The 17,802-nt window shown below is 34.5% G+C and overlaps 1 protein-coding gene across 20 annotated transcripts in view; it reads left to right on the top strand.

Annotated features, from left to right (window-relative positions):
* Ttc7 (tetratricopeptide repeat domain 7) overlaps positions 1 to 17,802 on the top strand; it is a 196,376-nt gene that overhangs the window by 5,241 nt on the left and 173,333 nt on the right. For 8 of the 20 annotated variants that reach the window (XM_067132463.1, XM_067132474.1, XM_067132460.1 and 5 more), the window contains exons 3-4: positions 4,415 to 4,566; positions 11,503 to 11,671. In XM_067132463.1, the coding sequence (XP_066988564.1) occupies positions 4,415 to 4,566; positions 11,503 to 11,671 (321 nt within the window). Of the gene's footprint in view, positions 1 to 1,332; positions 1,901 to 4,414; positions 4,567 to 11,502; positions 11,672 to 13,946; positions 13,977 to 17,802 lie in introns of those variants that run through there. The other 12 variants (XM_067132455.1, XM_067132469.1, XM_067132468.1 and 9 more) reach the window with 7 other exon arrangements.

The raw sequence follows: 17,802 nt of genomic DNA on the forward strand, positions 1-17,802 counted from the left end.
AATTCTGTATCCGTATGTATTTACAGAATTCTGTATCCATATATAGATATGTATAGCATTTTATATTCATATATGGATATATATATATATATATATATATATCATTATAAAATGTTATAACTAAATAAATGTATATATATATATATATAATATATGTATATATAAATGTTATATACTGTATATAATGTATGTATATATATATACATACATGTATATATATACATACATTATATATATATATATATATATATATATATATATATATATATATATATATATATATATATATATATATATATATATATATAATTCAGTATTTGTGAATGATCACAGAACTTCCTACTCGGTCTTTGACGCAGTTCGTGCCATGTCATGCTGAATGGTTGGTATCCTTAAAGAGAATATGAATTGAGTAGCGATAGAAATCTCTCTCTCTCTCTCTCTCTCTCTCTCTCTCTCTCTCTCTCTCTCTCTCTCTCTCTCTCTCTCTCTCTCAACTCGAATCTCGGCTGTTTCTGGTTGTCCTTAACCCAGAAAAGAAATAACCAGTAAATTTTTTATATTATCTATCTATCTATATATACCCATTATCTTTGGGCGCTTTCCTCTCGTAACGTTATTGGTCGTTGGCGAGATGGTGTAAGTGTAGCTAAAAGCAAGAGCCTTGTCTCTATCTAGTTTTAGTGTAAAAACTTTTGATGCAGTTGATATGGGATTAATTTTATTACAGTATATTTCTTTTGGCTTCCCGTGAGAGTTACGAAAGGGAACATGAATCACTTCGTAATCAGCTTTTTCAAAGAAAATACGATTCAGTTCGTAATCAGCTTTTACTGTCTCGTGGTTTGGGCGATTTAAGGGAAGACAGTTAAGCATGAATCTTTTTAAATTATCGTGATTTTATGCTGAAGGGAACAGATCCTTAGGGAACATAAATCTAAGGTGTTTGTCTAACCTGACTGAAATAATATGACAGCTAAAGAGGTGAATGTAGGATATCGAGGAAGCTTCTCGTTATATTGAGAATGTGTAATTTGTGATATCGCTAATTTTTAGTACAGTTAGTAAATGGATCCAGTATCCTTGTCCTTGCAATGTAGTTGTCATAGCGGGACATTTTTATGAGTCATTAACGTGTTATATTGCAGCTAGAAACTCTTACCTCGCTTGGGCTGTGCAAGTTCGTTAGACTTCAGTAATCGTAGTTATAGGGACTTCTTATGTGTTCAGGACTACATTTTGACTGAAAATATGGTCAAATCATGATGATAATTCTCTTCGAAGTTCTCGTTACGATCAGCAAGCAAACCTTAATTTTTTGTCTCAGATTTGAAAGATCTAACGATAGTCTATCCGCCCTCTGACGTCACCAACGGTAATGGGGACTAGACATTCAAGCAGAGATTATTATTCGTTATCACGTTTCCCTAGTGATGAATTGAACACGTAATTTTAATAAAAGTGTAAATATTAGACTTATGAATAGTATTGAAGAGTGATTTTTTTTTCTCCGATTTGAAACTTCTGACTGTTTTCTGCCCGCCCTGTGACGTCATCAATGAATCAGGACTAGACATTCAAGCAAAAATTATTATTCAGTATCACGTATATTTGTAGATAAAAACGAACATTAGTAATTTTAAAACATATATAATTATAAAATTTACTAATAATGTGCAAGAAAGTGGTATGAAAAGCAAGTTTGATGACACGGAGATATGTAAACAAAGATGAGACTCGAACGCTCCTGGCTATCGTCTGCAGACTGTCAAAATGTCAGGCAAGACTGGACGTGGTTACAGGCTCGAGGCTGACATAGAAAAGAGTCGAGAGGAGTCCAATTGGAAGAAAGTCATAGAACTTGCTGAGCATTTGAAGTCCAGAAACCAGGCTGGATTGGGTGAGTTGGAGTCGCGCAATGGGAATTTCGGGAGTGCGACCCAGCAAGGTCACTCCCCCTTTTTCTTTTTGAAGAATTTTGCGTAACACATCTCACCCCGAGCTTTTTCCAGCCGTCATTTGAGTTTAAATATTTTTGTAAATAGTAATGTGTATGGTTCTTTGCTGATGGTAAAACTGACCTGACGGCCACCTAGCCTAGGCTATTAGGTTCCAACCCACTTATCTTGGTCAAGTTTGTGCCTAGCCTAGCATTTGGTAAAGTAGATCATGATCAACTTAGTTTCCACTATACATACCATTATTTCTTCATAATTTTCACTTACAGAATGTTGTAGGTATCTTCTCATACTGGGCTGTATAGGCTAGGCTAGGCGTAGCCTAAGAATATTTTTTCTTCAAATAAACTTGAAGATCCTTAGAAATGCGCATTTATTGTGTAAAATTTAAAAATGAAGACTCAAAATAATAATATATTCGTAGCAAGTATCAGTTAAGAATGGTTTCAGAATACAAAAATATGGCTGATATAGGCTAGCCCTAGCCTGTTGTTGTCTGAACATGGGACCAAACCATGGCTTCTTCATAATAACATAACTGAGTAAATTCAGTCTAACTTAGGCTGAATTCATTGTATTGAAGCATTCCTACTTAGCTAGAGCTTTACCCTTGGTCACTGGAGACCTTTCATCGACCCATATACAGTACCTTGAACAAGTGTGAAAGTGCTCAAGATCAGCTCGTTATTGTATTCTACATGACTGATATCAGTCGTTTCAGGCAGGGCATGTTTATTCACACAATTAGTTTCATTCTTGCCCTAAAGCAAGTGACTCAGCTGTGTGTGTGTGTGTGCGTGTGCATGCGTGAGTGTAGGCTTGCTTTCTTTTGTGATATATACTCTTCTTAAGTTATAAAATTTACTCAGTACACCAAGTGAATGCATACATAGTAAATATTTAGTGAAATTTTCACTCATTGCTGCAATTATTGCTAAATCCTGGATTTCTAAATTTAAGTTTAGAAATTTTGGAAAGATGTTTCATGGTTTTGCTCAAAATTTTTGTTGACTGTTGAGTAGGGGCTTCTGCTGATTACATTGACGTTGAATTAGTTGTGGAAACAGGCAGAGACTTGAGGCATGGCTTACTTTTGTTGCCCATGCACTAAGCTGTTAACATTTAGGGAGAAGAACAGGCAGAAGCATCATAATACATGATGTAGGATTGATTGGGGCCTTTAAAATTCAATGATTTATTAAAAAAAAAAAAATAGGTCCCCCATCAGTATTGTAGATAGCTAAGAAATATAAATGATTCTTTATATTTTTCTGTAATTTTGGCTATTTCTGATAATGTGTACATCATTTGGTCTCCACTCAACCCATGTTCACAATGTGTAATTTATGAAACTACTGTGTTTGCTTTTTGTGTCTTGTTTAGGCTACTCTACAACTTTGGGTAGTCTTTGAGAATGGGGTATAACTTGGGGTTGGACTTTACAGTAAGTAAGATTGTTACTTAGCCTAACAGAGATAGATAAAGGTCATTTTGATACATACGCCTTGCTAGATATGTACAGCGCATCTGTACAGTGCACCCTCAACTTATGGCGGGAGATCCGTTCCAGCTCTGCACCGTAAATTGATTCCCGCCGTGAGTTGATTTTTTGCCATTATCAGTGCTTACAGCGCCATAACTTGAGTTTTGGTGCCATAACATGATGTTGCATCAAGTCACAGCACTGTAAGCACTGTTAACTTGAGGCCTATTCTTGCTGTTAGTGCCCGTCAACGGTGCTTGTGGCGCCATAACTTGATGCAACATCGTTACGGCACTGTAAAATGCTGTTAACGGCTGTGAAATCAAATCACCGAAGTTGGTGACGCCGTAAGTTGAGGATGCACTGTATATGGATGATTAAAAATAAACTCGGGTCAGCCCTGATTTAGTTTGCAGCGGTACACTAATACAAAATTTAAAGGTTGTATATCTGAAGTTATACTTTTAAGCGTTCCCCGGTCTTTCTCATCACTTGTCCAGACCATCTCAGTCTTTGAGTTCTCAGCCTATTTTCACTCACTGGGCATCACATCCCAGCAACTTCAAATAATACCATCTTCCTACAGCTTTATATTCGTGTCTTAACATTTTGCAAGTCACATTTTTTAAAGCAGTCTAAAAGTGTGTCCACACTAGTAAAACACACATTACCCACTATCGCACACACATCACAGACTGGTTGAACACAAGTCAATGACTTACTTGTTGTCTTAACCAGTGCTCTATATAATTGTCCTGCATTTGCTGAATATTTTTTTTCCCTTGCTGGTTTGTTATCAACCTGTTCGCAATATGTATTTTCCAAGACCTTTGATTATCAAAGTCCAGCTTTATGAATATTTTGCCACAATGACCATCTCTTTTCATATGGCGTTATTATGGTATAAAGCAATTTTTTTTGTTTTAATTTTTTTAGTTTTAAATGGTTACTACAATGTATTCTTCCGTTTCAGAAACTCTTGCCAACTTCTTAATTGGAGAGGGTAAACTTGAGTCTTATCTGGAAGAGAACCCTCCTACAGAAGCAAATGTTTCTAAAGCCAAAACAGGTTTGGCAGATGCTAGAAGATATTTACTCATGTGTATTGGAGAGCCAGCAAAAAAGGTATGGTTTTAAGCCTTAATGCTTACAATTGGTGTACTGAAGGTGTTTGATGAATCTTTGTCATTGTATGGTGAAGGCTAAAGGTTTTCACGGGTGATATTCACAAAGCAGGATGCAGAAGTGTGTGTGTTTTTTTTTTTTCACACCTGTATTTTACTTCTGCTAAATGCTTAGAAAGGTGCAGTCGAGTACTTTAGTATACAGTCGACCCCTGAGATTCGCAGGGGATAGGGACCACAGCCCCCCGTGAATAGCTAAAATCCTTAAATATTTGACACCCCTCTAAAATGCTTATAACTGCCTATTTTGATATTTCAAACACCAAGAAATCCTTCTAAAAATGCTTATACCTGACTATTTTAATAGTTTCATCGTGAAAAATGTATTTAGTCACAAAAACAATATGAAAACACAGTAATTAGTGAATATTTCTCTGAGAAATTCTGCGAATAGGTGAATTTTCCGCGAATAGGCCTAATGTGGATACGCATACGTTCCACAGAAAAATCTGCTAATAGGTGAAGCTACAAATCCAGAACAGCAAATGGGCAGGGGTTGACTACAAAAAAATTTTTTCTCAGATTTTTCTTTCAAATTCAGAAAGGAGTCACCATCAATGATGTATGTATCTCATTTATGACTTTTCTAATTGTGTTAGATTGGTTAGTTGAGAATACTTTTTTTATTTTTCTTTATATTATTGTTAGAAAATATATTACAGTATTCAGCAGTAAAGTCAAGAGTACCAGTTAAGTGAGCTACATTATCTTTACAAGTAACGACGGTGCTCAGATTATCTTTACAAGTAACGACCAGTGCTCAGAAACCAAAACCAGGTTTGTTACAGCAAGGGCTACTCTACTTTGCTTTAGGGATAACTTATTTTTCATGTTAGTATTTATTTTTTATCTCTAAACTAGATTGTAGGCAGTAGTGATGTTTATATACAGGTAGTATTATTACGGCCATTACTTGCAAACTAAGTAAACACATTGAAAATCTAAGCTGTGTATTTGACCTCTAAATTTTTTTAACATGAAAGATGTCACACTCTTATAACATTCAAAGTTCCTCTGATCCTTCATCAGAGGACACTTAACTGAGAAAATGATGCAGTGCATTCTTTCACTTGCCAAAGAACTTTGCTAAGTTGACTTTTTTAAGCATTTGCAAAAATAAAACGTGAGGTCAGTATTTATGGAATATAAAATTGGTTTTAATTTGTGCATATTCTGTATACCCTGCCGCCTTCAGTTGCAACATTAAAGTTGTTTGGTCCTGCCATTTTCCATCAGCTCAGTAGTACTGTCCTGAGTACAGTACATGAACAGTACTGTGTTAAACTGCTATATTCTTAAGTCCTGTATGTGTGCGTAAATTTAAACGATTATTTTTGCAGTATTTTTTTATGCTCTCTCTCTCTCTCTCTCTCTCTCTCTCTCTCTCTCTCTCTCTCTCTCTCTCTCTCTCTCTCTCTCTCTCTCTCTCTCTCTCATCATAAAATTATGTAATAATTGTGCATCAGATGGTAAGAGTGAAAAATAGTTGGAATTTCATTTATATTTTAATTGTTCTTTAAGCTTTTTTGTCATTCATATGATGAATATGTTTTGTCTTCTACATGATTTATTTACAAATATCCATATATTGAAAACCAAAATTATCTTCTAGTCTAAGGAAACCATTACACAGGTATTATTCAGTTGTTGGTGAACCATCTGAGGTTGCCCCTTAGCAAATTCGCTTCAGTGCATAGGGATTCTCGGAGTGGTAAATGGATTGAGTTTAACAACACTTATTTCTCATTAATGCAGTTGCTGTCATTCTTTGGTTTATATTCTCTGAAATTGCAGGTTTTAATGTGATCATGTTAACAGTATACTGTATACCACTACTAGTAACCAATCCAACTGTGTATTAAGCTGTTTAATTTCTCAACACTCATGTGCTGTAGTTTCCCAAATGGTATGATTGTCCTCATCCAATATATATATTTTCAAGTAAATTTGATCACTCCTTGTAGTTTTTAAGGCTTTGTCATCTTTTAGAAGTATGATGCACCAGAAATATTCAACTGAATTATCAGTATACTGCATTTCTGACTTCCCAAGCAAGATAAGAGGTTTAACTGAAGAAATGATCCGTTAATTACAATTGAAAGTCAGTCTAAATGTATTGCTAATGCTTGAGTTTTGGGGGTAAGGTGTTGATTACTGTGAAAGCAAACAAGGTTTACAATTTCAGGCAAAAACATTTTTTGAATCATTAGTGTAACTTTTATGAAACAAATAGAAAGCTATAGATAGTCTTTGTTGGACTGTATTTTTGTAGTTTATGCCTTGAAGGATATCGTGTTTAGGCTATATGGTACAAACCCAAATCCCCTGATTTGAAGGGGGGTGGGGGGAGAGATTCTGTTTTTGTGTGTCAGAGTACTTTTTCATCTTTCCAAACATATTTTTCATTGGAAAGTAGTTATGAGGTAATGTAGCTTGTTCTTGTCAGAATGCCAAGTTACGGATAGCGGTAATTTCAGTTTAAATTTTTGGTGCAATCAATACCATTGAGATTCAAGTACCCTGTCAGTAATCATGGGCAGTCATTATATTTGTAATATGTGATGAAGGCTTTTGAGTTTGTAGAGTGTGTTGTTATATTTTACCAATAAATATAAGAGTATATTGTCCTCGTTTTTACTTACGGTTTTACCACCATGAGTACAGAAATTGGGTCGTTGAAATAGCTGTAATACTTTATATAATTAGGAAAGTAAACTTAGGGAAATAATGAAGTAAAGTGGGCCATGTTTTCATTTAGATAAGTGTACAGACTTTTCAGATACTTTCATATTAGTTCTTTTTGATTTTTTGTTTTAATTTTCATAAAAAGTTTATCCATATGTATTAACCATCTTCTTTTGTCAACAGGGTGAGGTAAGATGATGATGGAATGATTGTAACCATATAGAGTAATGTTATGCTCATTCATACGTTCTGTAATTATGCCAGTTTAGTTGCAAATGATTTTTATTTTATTTTTGTAGAATGAACAGCATTTATCTTTTAAGAAAATAAAAATAACACTTTAGGCACCAAATCAGTCAATCTCTTCTGGATAAGTATTGAGACTAATAGAAGTCTTCTGGAGATGGATATTGCAGAAGGAAACACATGCCATAGTGACAACCGTACTAACCCCTCAGTCTGTAGGTACCCTCTTTGAACTAACCAACTGTCAGTCTGTGCATCAGTTATTTGAATTCACTGAAAACTAGTGTATATGACCTGAGTTAAATTTTTGTTCAGTATTGACCCTTGTGTGAGGTATTGTAAAAGTCTGTGTATTTGGCATTTTATGGATGGAACTGGTGCTAAACAGTCAAAATCTGCCAAGTAATCTGACTCTCACTTTTATTTTCTACAATGATAAACTTATCACAGCCATATCTTAGTTCTATAGAACACTTCCTAAGGGAACAGTCTGAAAAAAAAACATGTTCAGCAGCACCTTTTAATTAAGATAATTTTAACATATGATATGAGACAGTATAAGAGACATTCACTTGCATTATGAGTCATATTTTGACAAATGTCAAACGAAACAGTTCTTTCTTCTGTGAGAAATGTATTTGAACAGAAAATGTCAAATGTCAGGAGAAGCTGTATATGCTAATATATGTGCATTTTGTACAGATTTATAAAGAAAAGCTTTCCAGATTTGAATTATGGTTAACTTTGTTGTCCTAAGACCATCTTATTGGTCTTGTGGAAAAGCCCTATGTGTTCTTTGGAGATAGAGGAAAGAATCAGTGAGATTCCAGCAGATTAGAAGACCCTTCCTAAGCCCCAGTAATGAAAAATATTACTCCACACAGATCATAGCTCCATTGCTAAAAAGGAGAGCCATTTTTCAAGATATTAACTTTTTTTTTTTACCTAAAGACTCCCATAAATGTCAAGCTTTGTGTAATTAAATTAATGCTAGATTTCGTAGCCTCTGAATTTTATTGGCCTGATTTCTTTAGTATTTATGTCCTGAGGAATAAATTCATGCCACAAAAACTTCCTTGGCAGTTATTACATCTAAGGACATTTCAACTTCACCTTAAGTCATTGTTGGCCATCATCTACTACTGTATTTAATTTTCCTTCAGTCAAACTGTGTATTGTGTTTAGAGTTGCTCTCCGTAATTTTCTGCCCATATTTCTGTCAGGGAATAGGATCCTTATGTAATAACAGGAAATTGACATGTTTACTTAGCTGCTGGTGACCCCCTTTTTTAATTTATTCTTTTGTAAATTACAAGCTACACCTTGGATAATTTTCACTAAATATCTGAGGAGGATCGCATCTGTGTCAGAGAGTTTAAGTGAGGAGATTTCCACTGATTGTAGTTTTTGTATGTTCTGAATACCTTCCTTGAACAGAGAATTAACTTGAGGCTATTTACACAAGTTTTGGGGTATTTAAACAGATGTTGCACAGATTGATAGTCGGCTAACCTTATGTAACTGGTTGAGTCCTCTTTGGGGGAACTTATAGGATGATGATTGTGTCTTCATTTTGTAACATATGGTAAGTTCTACCAGCAATTTGGTCCTCCAGAAAATTTTTTGGTCCTTATGCTTATCGTCAAGACTTTACTGGTGCAGAGGGCCAGAGTTACACTATTTTAGGACGAGTCTTGCTTAAGTGTTACTATAGTTCCACACACTAAAATTGAGTGATAGATCACAAGTAGTCACTACATTACCTAAAAATTATAGTATTTATATACAAAGTGCAAATCTTAATCCAACTGGAGCCTATCATGTCAGTACACAACAGGCCAAGAGACTACGTATTTACTGGGGTCGTCTTATTTTCCCTGGGAAGAGATGTCCTGTTGCCTAATTGCTCTTTATTATGCTCCCATTGCTCTCTGTTTTACTTTTTCCTTTTTTTTTTTTCACGGTACTGATGTTCACTTTTCCCTCTTATATTTTATTTCCTTAGGTCCCTTCGTGCTCATTATTGTACCATATTGTGTATTCTCCAAATCCTTCTTTGATACTGCCATTATCCTGTGCTTTAGTAATGACTTTGTTTCTGTATTTTTTCAAGTCTCACGTTGCTTCATTCTCTATGATCTTAATCCTGGTTAACTGTTAATTTGCAAAGGTGCAGTAATTTGTACATCCAATAATTGATGCAGGCATGAGAAAATTTGAGAAATACAAAGAGTACCTCCATGAAATCTTCTCTTGATTGGATAATGTTATCAGTGCAGTATTGTCTTCCTTTAGTTAACTTGATTTCCAGAACTGATGTCCCATGGTAGCTACCAGGAAGAGAAATGTCATCTAAAGTATGTTAAGAATTCGTGATGAGAGGAATTAGATGTACTAGATTTAAAGACTGAGGATTTTAGCTTGGTTCACCAGTGAAGATGGTTAAACCTTTTGGTTTTGTTTTTGAGTTGAGCAGGGAAATGATCAGAATCGTCTTCATTGCTATCATGGTAAATTCTTAATCTTGTGGCCATTTGTGTACTGGAATGAAAATAGTCTTGAGTGATGCTCTGGTTTGTGCTGTTGACACAGCATAAAATTCATATTAGATTTCTGCTCGTAAATATTTTAAGGATGCTGTTAAGGGTTTTTTGCTGTTTTGATATTCTAACTTAATCGCTAGTTGGAAGTATGTTGCAACATTAGAAAAATACGAACATTTGAGAGAATAGTAGATTTTGATTGGGGAATGGTTTATATCTATTGTATTAACAAGCAGTAACTGTGCATTTTAGTCTGGCAAAAGGGAAAAGTACTTGGGAATATTCTTGGATTTAGTATTTATAGGGGATTATTTTTATTCAAAGGCAGTCAAAGCTGGTTTTCATCACATTTTTGGGTCATCCATGCAAGAAGAAATTTAACCAGAAAAGAATCCACATCATTATTCGAAGAAACATTTGCATCTTGCTTGAGAAGTAGTTTAATTCCATAAAGCTACTTTTCACAAGCTTCAAAGACAATTTTTTTGCTATTTTGTTGGTAATGGTAATTTTGTAACTGGTTTTATGATTTCCTTTTTGCAATAAACTTCAAAGATAAAGTCTTTGATATTAGATAGATTATACAATTAAAGTATTCATTAGTAAAGAGGAAACAGGGAAGGAATATGTTGAAAAATTGGCATTGCTTATCGATTTAGGACCCAGTTAGAAATTTATGTTTTTGGTTTCTAATGTCAGTATGCTTTTGCTAAGCCATATTTATTTTGAATTAAAAATCTCTCGCGAATTTGTAATCAAAATCAATGAAAAAGTATGCCATAAGATTGGTCTTAAGGATTTAAGAGGCTATATGCTCTAGTCTGTCGATGTTTCACTGCTTGTCGTAAACTGTATTGCTGCACAGCTTATGATGGTCAAAGAATATGTGTCAGAGGGATTAGAAAAAAGGGTAAAGTCATTGTTTGAAAGTAGTTCATGTTTTTAAGTTTTTTTGCTACACAGTGTTGTGCTTTTCTTGTGTAATACATAGGATATTCTTTAAATTATGTGTTGAATGCTGGGATTAATTTTGTATGCTTGTGTTTATGCTCAAGCTTATATATTGTAAATCTGTAGTGTGTGTGCCTTTGTATCATGTTGGTCGCCTGTATTTGCATATACTGTACTATCTCTCTCTGTGATGTTCACTTTAGTACTAAATTTCACTTTTTATGGTTATTGAATTAAAGTCCTCATTCATGTCTCATTCAAAAAAGTACTGCGTTGATCTACCCTTTAGTGTGGAGTCATCCTATTCCCCCCCTTCAAGTTATCTTGTGTGTTCCTTTAAATTTTACCATTTCTTAACATTTTCGGACACTTAATACACCCCCGTTAACGTTCAACGAAAACCGTCAGCTGAAAATATACCTAAGGGACCCTTTTCTTTGTTCTGTTTGTAGTTGGAGGTGTCTCTTGATGCCTTGCTGCTGCTCTCGAAACTGGAGTATGCAATGGGAGATTACGAGGGTGCTCTCGGACGGCTGACTGCAGCGGGGCTTGACCAGCTTACGGAAAAGGCTCTTCCTACGAGGTCCCTGAGGATTATTGCCGAGTCCTATGCTATCAAGGGTAAGGCACTTTTGTTTGAGTTTCTGTACTTTTGTCTCTCTAAGTTGTATGAACTACTCTTGGAGGTTTTCGTCTTTTTTACACCCACATAGAATAGAGGATTTTGACAGTAAAATATCTTAGATCCCACTGCTCACCATTAGGTTAAGTAAGTCGTATTTCGAGGTGTTTAGTCAATTTTTCAGCAGTTTTCCCGCGAGTAGGGTAACACTGGATTTAGAAAGTCATGCAGTAGGTATTGAGATCATTTTTACGTCCATATTAGAATAATATTTTAATATAGATTCTTGAATTCCAGTGGATGGAATATAGAAAAGTGAAATAATTAGATGGAATTTATAGGGTACATTGTGTAGAAAATTCATAAGAGTATGCAAAATTAGGCTTTCAGGAAAATTTTTAACCACTAAGTCCACTAACAAATTCCTAGAACCCAGTTGAACTGGTAACTTTTTTTTATGATTCCAAAGACTGTACAGGTTGTGTAAAATTTAGTGAAATTTTTCTTTTTTTTATATCTGTTACATATTCAGATGCCTGTTTGCAGTCTGTACAGTAACAATAAATTATGTAGATACTGTATGTATAAATATTTGTTATATATATAGATTTTTAGCATAACTAGTGGTGTCAGATTTCTTGCTTGTCATAGTCCTTTGAACTGTCTTCAGACAAAACTAAGTCTCTCTCTCTCTCTCTCTCTCTCTCTCTCTCTCTCTCTCTCTCTCTCTCTCTCTCTCTCTCTCTCTCTCTCTCTCTCTCTCTGATCAAATACATACATACATACCATACATGCATCTTAGGGTATGCAAATTACCTGGATAAGTGAACAGTAAAAGCAAAATAACCTTTAGTTGTCATAAGTGTTGGGCATATTATTGTCTCTAAATTTGGAATACAGAGCTTAAATCTTTTGTGCCATTTATGGTAGAGCATTGTATAACATTACAATACTTTGGTCTGACTTATAGTATATTAAGCTATAGAAATTTAATTTTAAATTTCTCATTTTATATATCATACAGTACTCATTATTAGAGGTTTCTCAGTACTTAAAGATTCATTTTTTCTAAATACTGTTTGTAAACAGTGCTTCATATTCCTTATTTACCATTATATTTATGTTTTAGTTATGTTGTGTATCAACTACACTGAAGCTTTAGTTAATATTCCTGAATACTGTACAGGGTAGACACTCCTTAGCCTAGTTTTCCTAGCCAGGCAAACTGATTGAAAATTCAAATAATTGGGAGCCCTTTGGTCCCAAGGTTACCAGTTAAGCCTACCAGATTCCTTAATTTTACATATAAGACCTGGATGATATTCTCTGAGCCATTTTTATGGAAAAAATGGGTTCTTGTATGCAGTCAAATATGGTAGTATAAAACTAAAATTAGTATAAATTAATCTGACATATTCTTATTAGTGCAATAACCACACCAGAATCTTGAATTCTTATTAGTGCAATAACCACACCAGCATCTTGGAATTTTGCCCTAAACTTTTAGTTTCTCTACAATTCAGCATTTTGCAACAAATGTTGCAATGCATTAAATATTTCATGCACATTACAGCACAACACTGTTTAACATACCAACACTATTATGTATTACAGGATATTGAAATGATTTGGATAGGCACAGGTTTTCTTTTAGGCAGTGTGCAGCACGATATGATTGTTCAGGCAATACACAACACATTTTTCCCTAAGATGCATATGGTACCTTCAGGTAAAGTGATCTACATTTGACTTCAACTTTCTGTAAATTTGGTTTTGTCAGGCAGACGAAAATAGTCACGGTTCATGTTTTTGAATGCTTAGTTCTAGATAATCAGACTCCTATAGTGAGGAAGTTGGACTTGTAGTGAATATGCTAGTGCATTATACCATATATTTTATGATTTAGCATGTGTTGATATGTTTAATGATGTTAATTTGTTACACTTTGCCTAATATGGCTGAGAAGAGTATAAAATTAGGTAAGTGGAAATTAAACAGTTTAGAATTATATATATACAGTACAACATTACCATTGAACCCTTTGTTTCCTTTTATTATGTGTTTTTCAGAATTGATATGTTGTAATGTTATTGTTTTGTTTTCAAAATTCAAGGGCATATTGAATAGTATTTTTTCTCCTGTGAACAAATCATACGGTATTACAGTAACTGTTGTTTTTGTGTAATTTGTCCTTGCAATGAAAGGTGTTTTATTCTTGTAGGCCTAACGTAATGTCATTGATATTTTTATTAGAGTTTCCTATACTTTCTTCAGGACTATGCTCGGCCCTTCAACCCAGAAACAGCAAGTATCATTTATTGAAAGAATATGGTATAGCTTTCACATGTAGCTTTCCTATGTTTGTGTTGTATCTGTCTGTTGTATTTTGGACTGAGGTCTGTAAACAGTCATTTCTCAATGTGATAAACTTGCCATGGGGCTGTTCTAGCAATGCATACCAAGATATGTGTTGCTAGGGATGTTTTCTGCCCACCAAGTTTATCTTGTTAGGAGAGACTTGTAGACTAGTCCATGGGAGAAACAAGTGCTTTATAGACGGCTCTATTGCAACCCCTTGACAGTCTAGTTGGCCAAGAGGCATGTTCAGATATTTCTCTCACCTTCTCTTGCATATTTCAGGGATTTGAGAACTTTCCTGATATGATTTTCTTGAATTAACAGCTTTGAATTTTATGGTATTTACTTTGGAATAGCATTATGTAGGACACTGATAGTGATCTCAAACAGTACTAGTAATTTTTCTATTTTTGAGATGCATGATGGTGGTACCATGTTTGTTGAATTATTTTGTCATGGATACATTGTACAGAAAAAAATAAACTTGTTTTGCTGTTAAAACTGCAGTTGCATGATATGGTAAAATGACATGTAATAGAGATGACCATTCATTCATTATTGTTTTGAGCCAATGCTATCTTTCATCATTTCCAATATGATAAAATTGCAGTTTGGTTGTGCTCAGTGACATGCTTGAGAATTCAGTGTTTAGCCCTGTCAGGGAGTAAGTGTCTGCTAGGATTTATGCCCACAGTGGAAATAGTATGTTCGATATTTTTCTGTAGCACTAACACCGGGCTAAATCGTCAGTAGTCTATCTCCTCTCAGACTATGATAAACAAAGTGCTCTTGACTGTACACATGTGCCCAACTAAACAGCATTTTATCTCAGCTATTGTTATGGGAGAATCATTTAGTACTAAAACTTTGAGTTATCTTTATCTAAGATGATTACCACGGTATTTTTCTCCTAGATAATATTAGCACCAAGTTATCTTTGTTTTTTTGCATGGTATGTGCAATAGGACTGAGTTCATAGAGTAGCTTGTCTGATTTTACATGCAGAATGTAATTATATTACGGAAGTGTCATTGGTCTGGCATTTTTGCTTAACTCCTTCACACTGAGTGAAGTCCTTCTACATTTCTTCGTTCTAATGCTGAAGCCAAGTTGACATATAAAATACGAAAAAAAAGCATGGTTTTTTCATGTCTTCTTTCATTAAATAATAATATCCTGTGGATCTTACAGACACAGAAAATGTTTTTATATCCATTTTTAAACCAGAGAGTGATACTCACAAATCACTTCTGTATAGGTATTTTATATCATTGTATTTGTAAGTTGATCAATTTTGATAAGGTCAGTCGAGTGCTGTAATGACTATTAACAAAGTACAGTACTTATAATGACTTATAAAGTTGATGTGGTTTGCCTCTCTTGAGAAGAAACATTGACATATAATATTAGTTACTGAAATGTACTCCATCTATTTGTTCTTATGGTGCAGACTTGAAAGCCTTAATTTTACTGTAGAAGCTTCATTCTTTTCCCAGTCGATAAGCTCTTGGGATTATTGGGCTCTGTATAATAACTACTGTATACTGTACATACAGAAAACATTGGGAATGAAAGCAGACAGCGTTGGTGCTGTTGTTGTGGTTATTGCAGACATTGGGTTTTAGATGTCTTCGTCAGTCAACTTTTGGTTTCAGAGGTGAATTCATTCTTATTCACCTCAACATTAAGTTAATCATTAAGCTGACTTGTACTGGACTGAGGTAACTTAAATGTTAGAGGCTGTGTATTTGACCTTCATTTATTTTTTGTGGTTAGTATTTGAGCATTGTTATTAATAGTATTTATAGTCTGCTAAATGTAGCATCTCTGGTGGTGTACAAAGCAGATATCTGGGAGTTTTGTTATTTATAGTATTTACAGTACTAGCAACATTGTTGATTATTTGTTAATAAGATAATGCAGTGTGCACATGAGGTTCAACCCTTGTTGCAGTGTGCGCACGATTCAACTCTTGTTGCAGCCATTTATTCCCACTCCTGTGGAAGGAAAAGATTCTCCTTTACCAAAGATGTTGAATGGATTATAATTGCTATAAGCATTGGGGTATGAAGCTAAAATGCCAGTAAAACTAGGTCTTTATTGATCAACCAGTCTCATACCAAATTTCTACTCTATGATTCACTTGCATTGGTAACTCTGACTGATTATTTGATGGAACTTGTGTTATCTTTGGAGTTCAGTATTTTGTTTTCATAATGCTTTGAAATCATATATGTGCAAGGATTATGTTATTACATACAGCAGCAGTAATCTGTTCTACCACTGTAGGAATATTGCTCTGTTTAAGTCAGCAGCATTCTTGGGAGCTTTTGTCTTTGCGAAATTACCGGAGATGATGATTTTCTTCATCCCTTGGTCTGCGTCCATAAGCTCCAGTTCTACAGGAGGCATCTATTATCAAATTGAATGTCTCTTGCCTGTTGAATGAGAGCGCTGCTCCATTTGCAAGGCTTCAGAATTTACTAAATTTTGAGGTGCTTTAGTATCAGACTATCTGGGAACAGATGTCATGAAACTTTCCATGTGTTGTAAAACTGTGGAGCAGTCTTTCTAACAGTGTTGTGGAGGCAGACGCTTACGTTTGAGAGGTCACAGTGCTACTTTAGAAACACAGCATACCACTATCTTAATTATTCTGACTTTTTTCCATTGCTATTCATGCAAATTGAACAGAATTTATTTGATATTTTTATTTGTATTTAATTCCTTTTGTCTTGATTGCTTATTATTTTTTGCATATGGCATTTTTGTTCTGTTGGAACTTGCTTTGCAAGTTATTGGCCATTTGTGTTTTCCAGTTGAATATGATTACATTTTGAATAAATCTTTATGTGCTGAAAACAAGTTTTGTTTATGCAGAAGCTGTTTGGATGAATTCTGATTGTTTGTTTTACAATTCTCTCTACTACTGTAATCACTTTATTGACACTTCAGGTCATATAATGCTATTAATTTACCTGCAAGATATTCTTGTAAATAAGTGTACAGACTAGATCTTTTCAAGCTGTTTCTATATGTGATATAGGTGTTCATTATAATGTTCAAGCTACGCATATAGACCATATTCATTCATATTTGCAGTATGTGTGTCTATGTAAATATGCAGAATTAGTTCAGTTATCTTGCATGTGTGGCTGCTAGATAAGTTTTATCTTTCTAATATTTGAACTGCTAAGGGGTTAGTGCCTTGAGCTGTATAGTGCATTTATATTGTCAGTACTGTGTGGACGAATAAGAAAGCAAACATTGCTTGTAGTTTCTAAATTTAACTCTGTGTTATTAGAAATAGTTAGACGGTTTAGTTTATATTATTTGTTATTCACAATTTTTAGAAGTTGTTGCTGGATGCTGAACTGGGACTGTCTAGTTTCAGAAAAAGTATCATTCACAATAGCAGTATATACTCTTGATCTTATGTATGGTCTTTAGAAGCACCTGTGTGTCCAAGGGATTAATTTACTTAGCTTTGGAAGTGTTCTGTTGTGATGAGCAAATTGTTATTCAATTTTCAAATTAATGAATGGGGATGGTGGCAGTGTGTGTAAGGAGTTACTACCACTCACTATTTTGTGCATTTTGTCTTCGTTCTGTGTATCGTCTGCAAGGCAGAATTTTATGAGCACATGAATTCTTCAATTTCATCTCTAGTGCACAGTACTTTTGTGTGGCTTTCATTTTTATAAGCTTATACAAATAGAATCTGATTGGGTTGATTATATGTTGTATTTATCGAAAGATTTGTCATAATGCA

Source organism: Macrobrachium rosenbergii, chromosome 31, assembly GCF_040412425.1.
Source record: "Macrobrachium rosenbergii isolate ZJJX-2024 chromosome 31, ASM4041242v1, whole genome shotgun sequence".
In the NCBI taxonomy this organism is placed as follows: Eukaryota; Metazoa; Arthropoda; class Malacostraca; order Decapoda; family Palaemonidae; genus Macrobrachium; species Macrobrachium rosenbergii.